The sequence below is a fragment of the Antechinus flavipes genome, chromosome 6 (assembly GCF_016432865.1).
Source record: "Antechinus flavipes isolate AdamAnt ecotype Samford, QLD, Australia chromosome 6, AdamAnt_v2, whole genome shotgun sequence".
Taxonomy (NCBI): domain Eukaryota; kingdom Metazoa; phylum Chordata; class Mammalia; order Dasyuromorphia; family Dasyuridae; genus Antechinus; species Antechinus flavipes.
The window spans coordinates 120,310,268-120,322,312 of NC_067403.1; the positions used below are offsets into that span (position 1 = coordinate 120,310,268).

The following is a 12,045-nucleotide window of genomic DNA, read 5'->3' on the forward strand; positions in this document are numbered from 1 at the left end:
CTTTTTCTTGTTGTGCCTTGAGATCACTTTTTAAAATATTTATGTTAGGTATTTCTATGTCCACTTTCCCTTATTTGTCAACTAGAAGAAAATTACAATAGAAAACAGGAAAGATAGCTCAGAAGATATCAAATTACAGCACCAAACACCATTTCTGTAAGCTTCAGCCCTTACAGCTAAATATAGTATACTCGCCTACACTCATTTTCATCAAAGGCAAATAAAATATTGTTTTGAGTGGGCATATATTTGATTAATGAAATTTTTTTTCTATAGACCTGGTTCCCTCAAAGTATGTATATATCTCTGGGGGATTAGACAGCAGGCAAGTTAGTCACTGTATGGTTTCTTGGAAGATTGGTTTTTCTCTGTTTCTTTTTCTTTCATACTGTGCAGTGGTTCCACTAGCTTGTTATGAACATCCATCAATCCTTTGAAATACTTGACAGTTTTCACTTTAAGCTCCAGTGTGACATCTTCATCACACACAAATACTGTACGAGGGTGCTTCTGGAGGGCAGACACAGTCCACATGTGATTTATCCCCTTCTCAATGGCCATGTACAATGCAAGTGCCTTCTGGGCCCCAGTAATAAGGACCATGACCTCCTTGGCATCCATGATTGTGGCTACACCCACAGTCAGAACCAATGGGGGAACTTTTGAAAAATCTCCTTTAAAGAGCTTGGCATTGGCTAGGATGGTATCCATGGCGAGAGTCTTTACCCGAGTTCTAGACTCCAGACTTGAGCCAGGCTCATTGAAGGCAATATGCCCATGCAAGCCAACACCTCCAACAAATAGCTCAATTTCTCCAGCTGCCTTGATCTTCTCTTCAAAAGCATTGCACTCTGCCTCTAGATCAGCTGCATTTCCATCCAGGAGATGGGTATTTTCAGGGCAAAAGTCAGTGTGCTTGAAGAGTTTATTCCACATGAAGGAGTGGAGGCTCTCAGGGTGATCACATGGGAGACCCACATACTCATCCATGTTAAATGTCTTCACATATTTAAAGGATAGGTCCCCATTCTTATAATACTCAACCAACTTATTGTAGACTTCAATAATGGTTCTGGTTGTTTTGCTTAGTATCAGTTCATGTAAATCTTTTCAGCTTTGAGTAATCAGCTTGTTCATCATTTTTTATAGAACAATAATATTCCAATACCTTCACATATCACAACTTGTTCAGACATTTCCCAATTGATGGACATCCATTCCTTTTCCAGTTCTTTGTTACCACAAAAAGAGCTGCTACAAACATTTTTGCATCCTTTTGCCTCCTTTATGATTTCCTTGATACAGACCTAGTAATGGCACTTCTAGGTCAAAAGGGTATTATGCAGTTTTAGAGCCCTTTGGACATAGTTCCATATTGTGCTCCAGAATGGTTGGATCATTTCATGACTCCACTAACAATGCATTAGTGTTCCAGTGTTCTCACATCCCCACCAAAATTTATCATCTTTTCCTGTCATCTTAGTCAAACTGAGAAGTATGAGATGGTACCTCAAAGTTGTTTTAATTTGCATTTCTCTAATCAATAGTGGTGTAGAGCAATTCACATAGCTATAAATATCTTTAATTTCATCATCTGAAAATTGTTCATATCCTTTGACCATTTATTAATTAGGGAATGGCTTGTATTCTTATAAATTTGACATAGGTTTGTATTGTTCTTCTTTTCTACAATATAATCGTTCTCTGGGAGCAGATTTCTCTGGGGACTTCTAGAGGCAGCCTTAGTTTCAGTTCAGAGTAATAATTACCTCAAATGCAACCAGCTGTTAAAGTCCAAATCCTTTATTTTCTCCTTCAAAGTCTTGAATCTTATACTGGGGCCCAGTCAACTTTAGTAGAGGTCTGTCTCTCTCCTTGGTTTTAAGAGCTCCCTCCGAGTGTCTCCAGCCAGCACACAGGCTGACTATGGAATGAATCTGGGGCTTCTGGGTGTCTGACTTGGGAATCTCCCAGAGTCCTATCAAGTCCAGTGACTTCAGCACCTTGTAAGAATCATAACATAGGTTTTTTCCCCCCACTTTGAGGCAATTGGGGTTAAGTGACTTGCCAGGGTCACATAGCTAGGAAGTATTAAGTGTCTGAGGCCAGATTTGAACTCAGACCTTCAGGGTTGGTGTTCTTTCCACTGTGCCACTTAGCTGTCCCAACATAGTTCTTTATATATTTTAAAAATGAGACTTTTATCAGAAATATTGGCTGAAAATTTTCTTTCCCAGCTTTGTACTTCCTTTTTAGACTTGTTTCTATTGATTTTTGTTTGTGCAAAAACTTTTCAATTTAATGTAATCATAATCGTCCATTTTGCCTTTCATTGTAATGTTCTTGTTGGTTTTCTTGAAGTCTTGGGACCAGCCTTCATTTCAGCAAAGTAATCACCACAAGAATAGCTAGGTGTTAAAGTCCAAATCTTCATCGTCTCTTTGCCGGGGGCCTGGTTAGCTTACTTGAGGTTCTTTAGGAGTCTTGGTTTTAATGGAGAAGCTAAAGGAGAGCCCAGCCACCACGGTGATATGAGATAGGATGAATGGATCTGTCTGGCTGAGTTTGTCCCAGCTTATATGCTGTCTTATAATTACATTATCATAGGTGTCAATCTTGTAGAACTGTATTAAGTATAGAGCAGCTAGGCGTCGCAATGTGATAGAGCACCAGCCCTGAAATCAGGAAGACTGAGTTCAAATCTGGCCTTAGACACTTAACACTTCCTACCTGTGTGACTGTGGGCAAGTCACTTAACCCCAAAGGAAAAAAAGGGGGGGGGGGGAATCAAAACTATATTAAGTACTAAGTACATGCACTGAACTAGAGAACTATTGATCACCATGCTAAACTAGATAACCATTGTCTTTATCAATTCCACTGAGTTAGCACCTTGTAAGAATCCTTGTTTTAAGTACACAGTTCTGGCCCATAACATTTCATAATGTTCTCTAGTTTTTTGGTCATAAATTCATCCCTTATTTTTTTTATTTTTTTGCTGAGACAATTGGGGTTAAGTGACTTGCCCAGGGTCACACAGCTAGGAATTTTTAAGTAGCTGAGTCCAGATTTGAACTCAGGTCCTCCTGACTTCAGGGCTAGCACCCTATCTACTGCGCCACCTAGCTGCCCCAAATTCATCCCTTCTTCAAAGATCTGATACATAAATTATCCCTTGTTCTCCTCATTTGTTTATGGCATCATCCTTTATGCCCAAATCACGTTTTCATTTTTGTAAAGTACAGTAATACTTAACTCTGGGCAGTCAGTTCATTTGTGAATGCTCTTGTGACTTTGTAGCCTTTACATTGCCAGTCTTTCCTAATTCCCAGGGCGTCAGAGAATCCTCTGACCATTGACCTTTTAAGTGTCAACTAACTTTAACCCAACTTGCCTCCTCTGAGGCATTCAGAGGTCTCTGGCTATGATTTCTTGAATAGTAGTTTAATAACCGATAGTGCGCTCAAAAACAGCCATGTACAAACTTAAAGACTTTATTATACTTGCTCACATAATGCCCTGACTTGTTAACTCCCAAATGGACACCAGGTCTGTGAGAGACCCACGTGTTCACTATCAAGTTCTTTACCTCTCTTGGCTATCCATCCACTTGGTTCAGCTCCCCCAGGATAAAGAGAGAGACCTCCAGCTGCAGTGGGCTTAAGAAGGGTCTGTGAAGTCACACACATAGCCAATCAGAGAGGGAGCCATCTTCTACTAGGAAGCTATTGAGATAGCCCCACCCATGGGGCAGTCTCTGACCACAGAAATTACTTCCCAACCACTCAATAACCTCCTGTTTGCATTGGGCTGACTCATTGTTAAAAGACCCTAACACATTTTGATCTTATTTTGATATGGGGTGTGAGATGTAGGTCTATGCAGAGTTTCTGACATATTATTTTCCACTTTTCCCAGTAGCAATTTTTGTCAAATAGCGAGTTCTTAATCCAGAAGCTGAAGTTTGGGGCTTTATCAAATACTAGATTGCTGTAGGTCTTGATTATTGTGTAATCTATTTCTTAGCCAGTACCAAAAAGTTTTAATGACTACTGCTTTATAATATAGTTTTAGGTTTGGTACTGCTAAGCCTTTTTTTTTCATTAATTCTCTTGATATACTTGACCTTTTGTTTTTCCAGATGAATTTTGTTATTATTTTTTCTAGTTCCATAAAATAATATTTGGCAGTTTGATTAGCATGACACTGAACAGGTAGACGAATTTAGACAGATTGTCATTTTTTTTTTATTACGTTAGTTCAGCCTAGCCATGAACAATTGATATTTTCCCAATTGTTTAGATCTGATTTTATTTGTGTGAGAAGTTAAAACCAGGTTTTGTTTTTGTTTTTGTTTTTTTTTCCCTTAAAGCCCCAGGGTCGGCAAGTGGATGATACTTCAATTGTTGCTGCATAGTATCCAGATCTGAGATGCTCGAAGAGAAGATCCTGCACAGATTGATTAAAAAGGCTATTTTTTCCCCCTATTTACAACTATTTGGTCAGACAGAAAAGTTTGAATTTACAAAAAAAATTTAATGACTGATGTGATAAGTCTTCAAAGAAACTTGGGTTTAAAATATGTTTTTTTTAATTTCCTCTTTCATCTATTTTCCCTAATATTTGAAATTTCAGTGTTTTATGAGGAAATGAGAATACTATTATTCTTGAAATATTAAACTTTTTTTAATATTTATATGTATATAGGATGTCTATGGATAGCAACACATGAACCGTGTTTATTAATGGATTGTGTGAGGAATTATATTCAAACATTTTGGCAGCAATAGTTGTAAAGACTTACAAATGTCTTTATGCCCTTAATAGCACTTACTCAACACAAAATTAATCTGCCCTGTTGGATTTAGTCAGCACGTCAAATTATACAGCGACACAATGACCCAAACTGGTGACTGTTACAAAGAAATTTCCAGAAAGACTGAGGACAAATTAATTTTTCCAAAAAATTCCCTCCCTTTTTTTTATGCCTACCCTTGAAGTCTGCAGTTTAGATTTTACAATATTTGGTCATGAACACATGAAATATTTGGGGAAAAAATGTTTCTACTTACTATCATATTATCAAATTCTTAATTAAATTTCATGTTTTGGAGCAGCATGAGACACAAGCATGATTTCTCAAAATAAAGGTGATAGAACATCGATGTTTGGTCTTTGTTCACCCTATTTCGCAGTGATGTGCAGATTCAGAAGATCTATTTAAAATAATACTATTATATCATGTATATACAAATTGTTGAGATGTTTTTCACCTTTAAACTTTCTATATATTAAATTAAAATCTAATTTTGATTTCTTGGAAATGTGTTATTTAAAGTATAATTAGAATGTAATGAAGAGAATAAATAATGTAAATAAATAAACTCTTTGAAAGATACTTATGTGTACATTGGCACTATTAACTTGAACTGAATTAATGAATTCAAGTTGTGGAAAAGAAATTTGTTAAAGGCCTTTCTTATGTAATATTGTACAAATAATGCTAGACTATGACAAGACTTGTCACTAATTTTCTACTTTACTACTAATTAATGATATAAACCTGGGTAAGATAGATGCATCACTTCTATGGGTTTTAGTTTCCTTATCTGTAATGAGGTTGGAAATAGCTCTTTCAGCTCTAATCATGTCATTGTATTAAAAGCACAGCAATATGGCCAGTGAGGGACAAAGAACTTTTGTATAGCTAAATATAAAACATAAATTTAAAAACTGTCATGTTAACGTGCTTTACATAAAATCATCTTTTAATTCCTCATGATGGTATGAGAAATAACCTGTGTTCTTAAGAGCTATTCCAAAATACTATATGTTTAAAGGATTCACCTTCTAATCTCTTCTGAAAAATCCACTTGTATACAGACTTAAATATGCTATTTGTTAGTTTTTCAAATACCATAAAAAAAAAAAAGCTCAGTAATTACACCTGCAAGTTTTCTCAGTACCCTTAGATTCAATCTAGTAGCTAGCAACTTAAATTCAGTGAATCCTACACAATTGGAAGAGTTTTAAGAACTGACCCAGTGACAGAATACAGGTCTGTCTTCTGAACACAAGAAATCTGTGTAGGTAAGTCCCTGCTTTAATGTGGGTCACAGCCCTTCAGCACAGTTAAGATGGTTTTCCTAAGTTTTGTGTCCAGGAATCTGGTGACCTGGCAATAAATATTTTACTCTAGTAAGTGGGTTGTGATATCACTGGATTCTGATTTGCACTAGTGAATAGATTTAGAATACTTATTGGATGACAACTCCATGTTCAGCCATTGGGCTAGTTCTTGAAATATTGAAAGAAAAGAGTTGCAACTTCAAATGCCAAGATGGCAGAATAAGCAAGGAACTCTATGAAACCCTCCTAAAATCCCCTCCAAAAAACTAGAAAACCACCTCCGAATGCTCATGGGATAGGGAAGCAGCTTCTCTGGCAAGAAAGGTCTATCTCACTAGGATGGGAAGGGAACTAGATTCAAAAACAACTGCAGCAGCCAGCCTCACAGCACAGGGTGCCTGTAGCAGGGCTCCAAACTTGGGGCAGTCCACCAGTGAGTCCCTACTCTCCTAACCAGCAACCCCTTAAACAAATGAGTAGTCTGCAATATAGCAAGATCCTATCCCCAGCAAAAGCCACCAACTAGGCCTTGACTTGCTGACCAGTAGTGAAGCCCCTCCTTTGGGGCTGACTAATAGCAATACCCCTGTACCCTAGGCCTACCAGCAGAGACCCTATTTCTATAGCAACTCAGTAGAAGGGGAAGGTTAGCAACAAGATCCCTCCTCCAGGGCCAGCTACCAAAAAGACTGTCATAATAACGTGTTTCTATAACAACACACCAGCAAGGCCCTCCCTGCCTCCAGCAAGCTGGCAGCTAAACTCCATACTTTGAGGAGGTCAATTGAGAGACCCCATCCCCACCAGTACAAACAAAAAGGGAAGCCTACCTCCCATTGAAAGCAAGCAACTAAGCCTTGACACCCAGTGATAGCCCACAATGAGATCTGTGCCCCAAAACAAAAAGCTTGCCACAGTGCAGGACCAGAGCCCAATGTAAATAAAGACAAGTCAGAATAAAAGGAGCAGCAACACACAAAAGAAGAACTTGGCTGTAGAAAATTACTATGAAGATAAGAAGGATCAAGGCATAAACAGAAGAGGACAGTAGTCTCATAATGGTAATGTGAAACCTCAAGGAAAAACAATTTGATTTCACATTTTAAAAGAATTTCTGGAAGAACTTAAAAAGGATTTTTAAAAGCAAATTAGAAAAGTAGAAGAAAAATTTGGAAAATACATGAGTAAGTCAAGAGAATTATTAAAAAAAAAAAAAGAAAAGCATGGGAAAAGATGTAACAGTTACTGAGGAAAATAACAAAATAGAATGGATCAAATGGAAAAGGGGGAAGTATAAAAATTAGAATTGAACAAATAAAAACTAATGATAATATGAGACATGAAGATACAATAAAAATTAAAAAAAAAATAAAAAGTGAAATTTCTTATTGGAAACACCTTAGAAAATCATTCCAGGAGAGATAATATAAGAATTATTGGACTAATTAAAAAAATTTTTTTAAGCCTGGAATATATCTTTCAAGAAATTATCAAAGAAAAGTGCCCCAACATATTAGAACCAGAGGGCAAAATAAAAATTGAAGGGATTCACTGACTACTATCTGAAAGAGATCCTAAAATGAAAATTCCTAGGAACATCATAGCTAAATTCCAGAGTTCACAGATAAAGGAGAAAGTATTGCAAGCAACCAAAAAGAAACAATTCAAATATCAGAGCTACAATCATAATTAAAAAGAATTTGGTAGCTTCTGCCTTTACTTAAAGAGCCAGAGGGCTTGGAACATGATATAACAGAAAGCAAAGGATTAAGAATCTCCTACTCAGTAGAATTCAACATAATCTTTGAGGGAGGGGGGAAGGAGAAGTAGACATGTAACAAAATAGAAGACTTTAAAGCATTGCTATTTAAAAGGTCAGAGCTGAATAAGCAATTTGACCTCCAAATATGAAATCGAAGGGAACATAAAATGGTAAAAATGAAACAAGATAAAACACAAGAAATTCAATAGTTAAACTGTTTATATTTCTATATGGCAAGATAATATTTGTAATTCTAAAATTTATTACTCTAAGAGCAATTAGAAAGTGTGTGTAGATAGAGATTGTGGTTATGTGGTAATTTTGATGAATTGATATTCAAAAAAAAAAGGAGTGAGAAAGAATTACATTGGAAGGAGGGGGGAAATTGAATGGGATAAATTATCCTACATAAAAGAGGCATGAAAAAGCTCTTATAATAGAAGGGAAAATGGAGGTGGGACCTTACTCTCATCAAAATTTGCTCAAAGATGGAATAACATACTAAGTTGGATATAGAAATCTTATCTTACCCTATAAGGAAGTAAAAAAGGATGGGAATAATAGAAGGGAAAAGGGGGATTAATAAAAGGGAGGGTATATTGGGGAAGACAGTGATCAAAAGTAAAACATTTGTGAGGAGAAAAAGGATGGGAAGGCAAGAGAGGATAAAGGGAATATATAGTTAACATAACTAAAGTGTAAATGGGATGAACTCATAAAAAGGAAATAGCACAATGGATTAAAAACCAGAATCCAACTACATGTTTGCAAGAAACATATTTTGAAGCAGACATACTCATAGGCTTAAGGTAAGGTTCTAGAGCAAGAAAAGGAGAGGTAATAATCATGATCTCATACAAAGCAAAAACAAAATCTAGTCAAAAGAAATAAAGAAGAAAACTATATCTTGCTGAAAGGTACCATAGTACAATGAAGTCATATCAATACTAAACATAATATGCAAACAAATGGTATAGCATCCTAAGTTCTTGAAATTGAATGAGTTGCAGAAAGCAATAGATAATAAAACTATATTTGTGTGAAACCTCAATTTTCCCTTCTCAAAACTAGGTAAATCTCACCATAAAATAAGAAAGAAGTTAAGGAGATGAATAAAAATTCTGAAAGAGTTAGATATATTCCTTTTCTATTACTATCAATTTTCTTTAGAGATATATCTTTTTCTTAATGGTATATGTGAGCTACACAAAAATTAACTGTAGTAAACACGTTCTTTTAAGATCATAATGCAATTAAAATTACATTCAGAATTGACAATGTTAAGAGATTGAAAATTAACTGGAAATTAAATAATCTAATCCTTAAAAAATGTCCAAGAGCATAATCAGAACAATTGACAATAGTTCACTGTCTGGGGAAAAAAGGTGAAGGAGTCCTACCAAATTCCTTTTACAACACAAATATGGTACTTATACACCATAACTTCCCACCGAGGTTATTGATTTCCAGGGCCATATATACCAATCTTCCCCAGATACACATGAAGACAAGCTGATCTTGAGGTGCAAAACAGCCTTTCTTTACTAGTAATCTCAGCAGGGGTTAGCAGGAAGCAGAAAGCAAGAGCAAGAAAGTACAATAGCAGGTGTGTGTATTTCTCTGCGATTCTCTGCATATCTGCATCTCTACATCTCTACATCTCTCTACATCTCTGCCTCTCTCTCTCTCTCTGGACTCAAAGCTGATTATTTATATTTACTCTCCTCTGGGATTACCCTGTGCCTAGCCCACTCAGCACTGCATAGGTGGATCCACAGGGAGACACCTTGTCCTAAGAAAAGATCTAGCAAGAGGACACACCCTTTGTCATCCTTTAACATCTGGAAGACACAACTTCCTGCCTCAGAGATCAAGCCCCTTTTTACCTCCTGGGCCCACCCTACCAACTAACATGGCATACATGGCAATTTTCAGAAGGAGAAAAGTCCCTAACATATCCCCCTTTCTGTTTAAAAAGGCTGAGTGTTCTTATGTTTTATGTCTTAAGCACTTCTGGAGATTTTCTAAAAATACGTATACATATAAAACATAGGCTTAAAGTAGAAAAAGTAACAATACAAAGATACAATAGAGGGGATGAAAAGGGAAATATGTTTGATCAGGTGTCGATACCAGAGTATTAGGTGGAGCTATATAGAATAATTTCCCCAGGTTTTCTATAAGGGACCACCTCAAACAGTCAGACCCAAACCCATTTGTGGCAAAGGGAGGAAGTGTGGTGTTCTTTTCTTTTATATAATATATGATGGTTCTCTGGGAGCAGGTTTCTTGGGGAGGTTTTCTGGAGGCAGCCTTAGTTTCAGTTCCAGGTAATAATCACCTCAAATGCAGCCAGCTGATAAATCCAAACATTTATTTTCTCCTTCCAAGTCTTGTCTCTTTCCTTGGGCCTGGTTAGCTGGATTCTTAGAGGTCTATCTCTCTGCTTGGTTCCGAGAGCTCTTATTGCTAGCCCTTTGCTTCTGCCTCTGCCTCTGCCTCAACTTCCATCGTGGCAATCTTCCAATTGATGCTCCTCCACTCTGAATCTTTTCAACTGACTCTGCTGACTAAGTTCAGCTGTTTTTATGCTCTCTCAAAGGTTGACTCCTCCTCTGAGGGAGGGATTATGGGAGGTGTGAATTCACAAAGTTACAAAGTTAACTTTGTGAATCTCCCATACTTGTGAACTCCAATGAGTACTTAAATACATTAGTGAGTTAGAGAATTTGCTAAGTACCTTGCTAAATTAGGCAACTGACTTATCACTTTGTAAGGATTCTAACATCAAAGGTCTCATCTTCTGGAACTACTTCAGGCTGACAAGGGGCGTATAGCTGGCCCTACCCAATGGGGTCCGGACTGAAGAGAGGAGATGTCTGAATTAGGCCTCAAGTGATTTCAGGTTGACCAAATGGTTGGCATTTCATGATTCAGAGTCTGGAAGAATCAACTCTCCTTGTTTTTCTTTCTGGAATCCAGTAGCTTTCCCCATCAGGACCGGCAAGACATAAATATCCCGGCCCTCTCCAAAGTACTAACAACGGACCTTGCCTATGTCTTCCTCATCCTTCCAAAGGACCTTTTGAATGTTCTCTGGTGCTTGAAGCCCTGGTTTCATAAGACCTAGTTTTCTATAATGTAAGATCTTATCCACCCATCTGGCTCTCTAATTTATATACTTGAGCTGCATGCACAGTTGTGTCACTGGGCATGATCACGGGCAAATTTATACCCTGACTCATTATGCATTCTTGCCTTCCCATCTCATCATACAGCTAACTCCTACTAAGTATTAACTACCTCTTTCAGTTCCTTAAATTTCTTTCACTCTAATGGGGCCCATGTCCTTCCCTGGGGGCCTTCAAACACAGGACAAGCTTCTAGCCAAATCCTTGCTTCCCGGTCCCTTTTATTCGCTGCCGTCTGTAACATACATCCTAATTCTGTTTGTAAATCTGTCTACTTTCTGCTTCTTTTCACCATTGCCTCTTCCTGTGATGTCACATCTACTTTCCGCTTGCTTTAATAGTCTATAAACTTCTTTCCCCAGCACCTCTTGATCTGGGACCCTAACAAAACATCTTCCATCCCAGACCTACTATCAGTCTTGGAGTCTCATCTCCCTTCCCATGATCAGACCATCCAAACCCATGAGGTCTCTGGCCAGTTCTGACCCTGTTCAGGCGCCATTTGTAACTTTACAACGCTGCGCCATGTTGAGTCACCACTTGTAGCCTTCCACTCAGAGGTTACGGTTACTAGTTATGACTAATTCCCAGGCCTTCAGAAAATCCCTGGCCACTGTCTCGTACGGTGGTTCTTTACCAATCTTACCCCAATCAGAGGTCTTCAGAGATCTCTGGCCACCACTTCTCTGAGCAGTGAGCATCCAACAGAGCTCCCAAAGACAGCGGCTCGCAAGCTCAAGATCCTTATTCCACGTGTTCACATCCTACCCTTTCCTGTACTCTTACTGAGCTTCTGCTGACTCCTAGTGAACTCCCTTGAACTCCACCTACTTCCTGGTCCCCACTGCTTATATAGGGTCTAAGAGGTCACATGCACAGCCAATTAGAGAAGGAGACACCTCCTATTGATGATGTGATCTCAATGCAACCAGAGATTCCGCTCATGAAGCAGTCTGTTCACAG

At 37.9% G+C, this 12,045-nt stretch overlaps 2 protein-coding genes across 2 annotated transcripts in view; one reads left to right on the top strand and one right to left on the bottom strand.

The window, feature by feature from the left end:
• The window catches only part of TRAPPC11 (trafficking protein particle complex subunit 11), a 74,757-nt gene extending 69,359 nt beyond the window's left edge, over positions 1 to 5,398 (top strand). The window contains exon 30 of the mRNA XM_051966654.1: positions 4,373 to 5,398. Within this exon, the coding sequence (XP_051822614.1) occupies positions 4,373 to 4,417 (45 nt within the window). The 3' untranslated portion in view covers positions 4,418 to 5,398. The remainder of the gene's footprint in view (positions 1 to 4,372) is intronic.
• On the bottom strand, positions 6 to 1,094 carry LOC127541366 (glucosamine-6-phosphate isomerase 1-like). The gene has a single exon (XM_051966656.1). The coding sequence runs from the start codon at positions 988 to 990 to the stop codon at positions 331 to 333; it is 660 nt and encodes a 219-aa protein (XP_051822616.1). The 5' UTR covers positions 991 to 1,094; the 3' UTR covers positions 6 to 330.
• Positions 5,399 to 12,045: the final 6,647 nt, after the last annotated feature.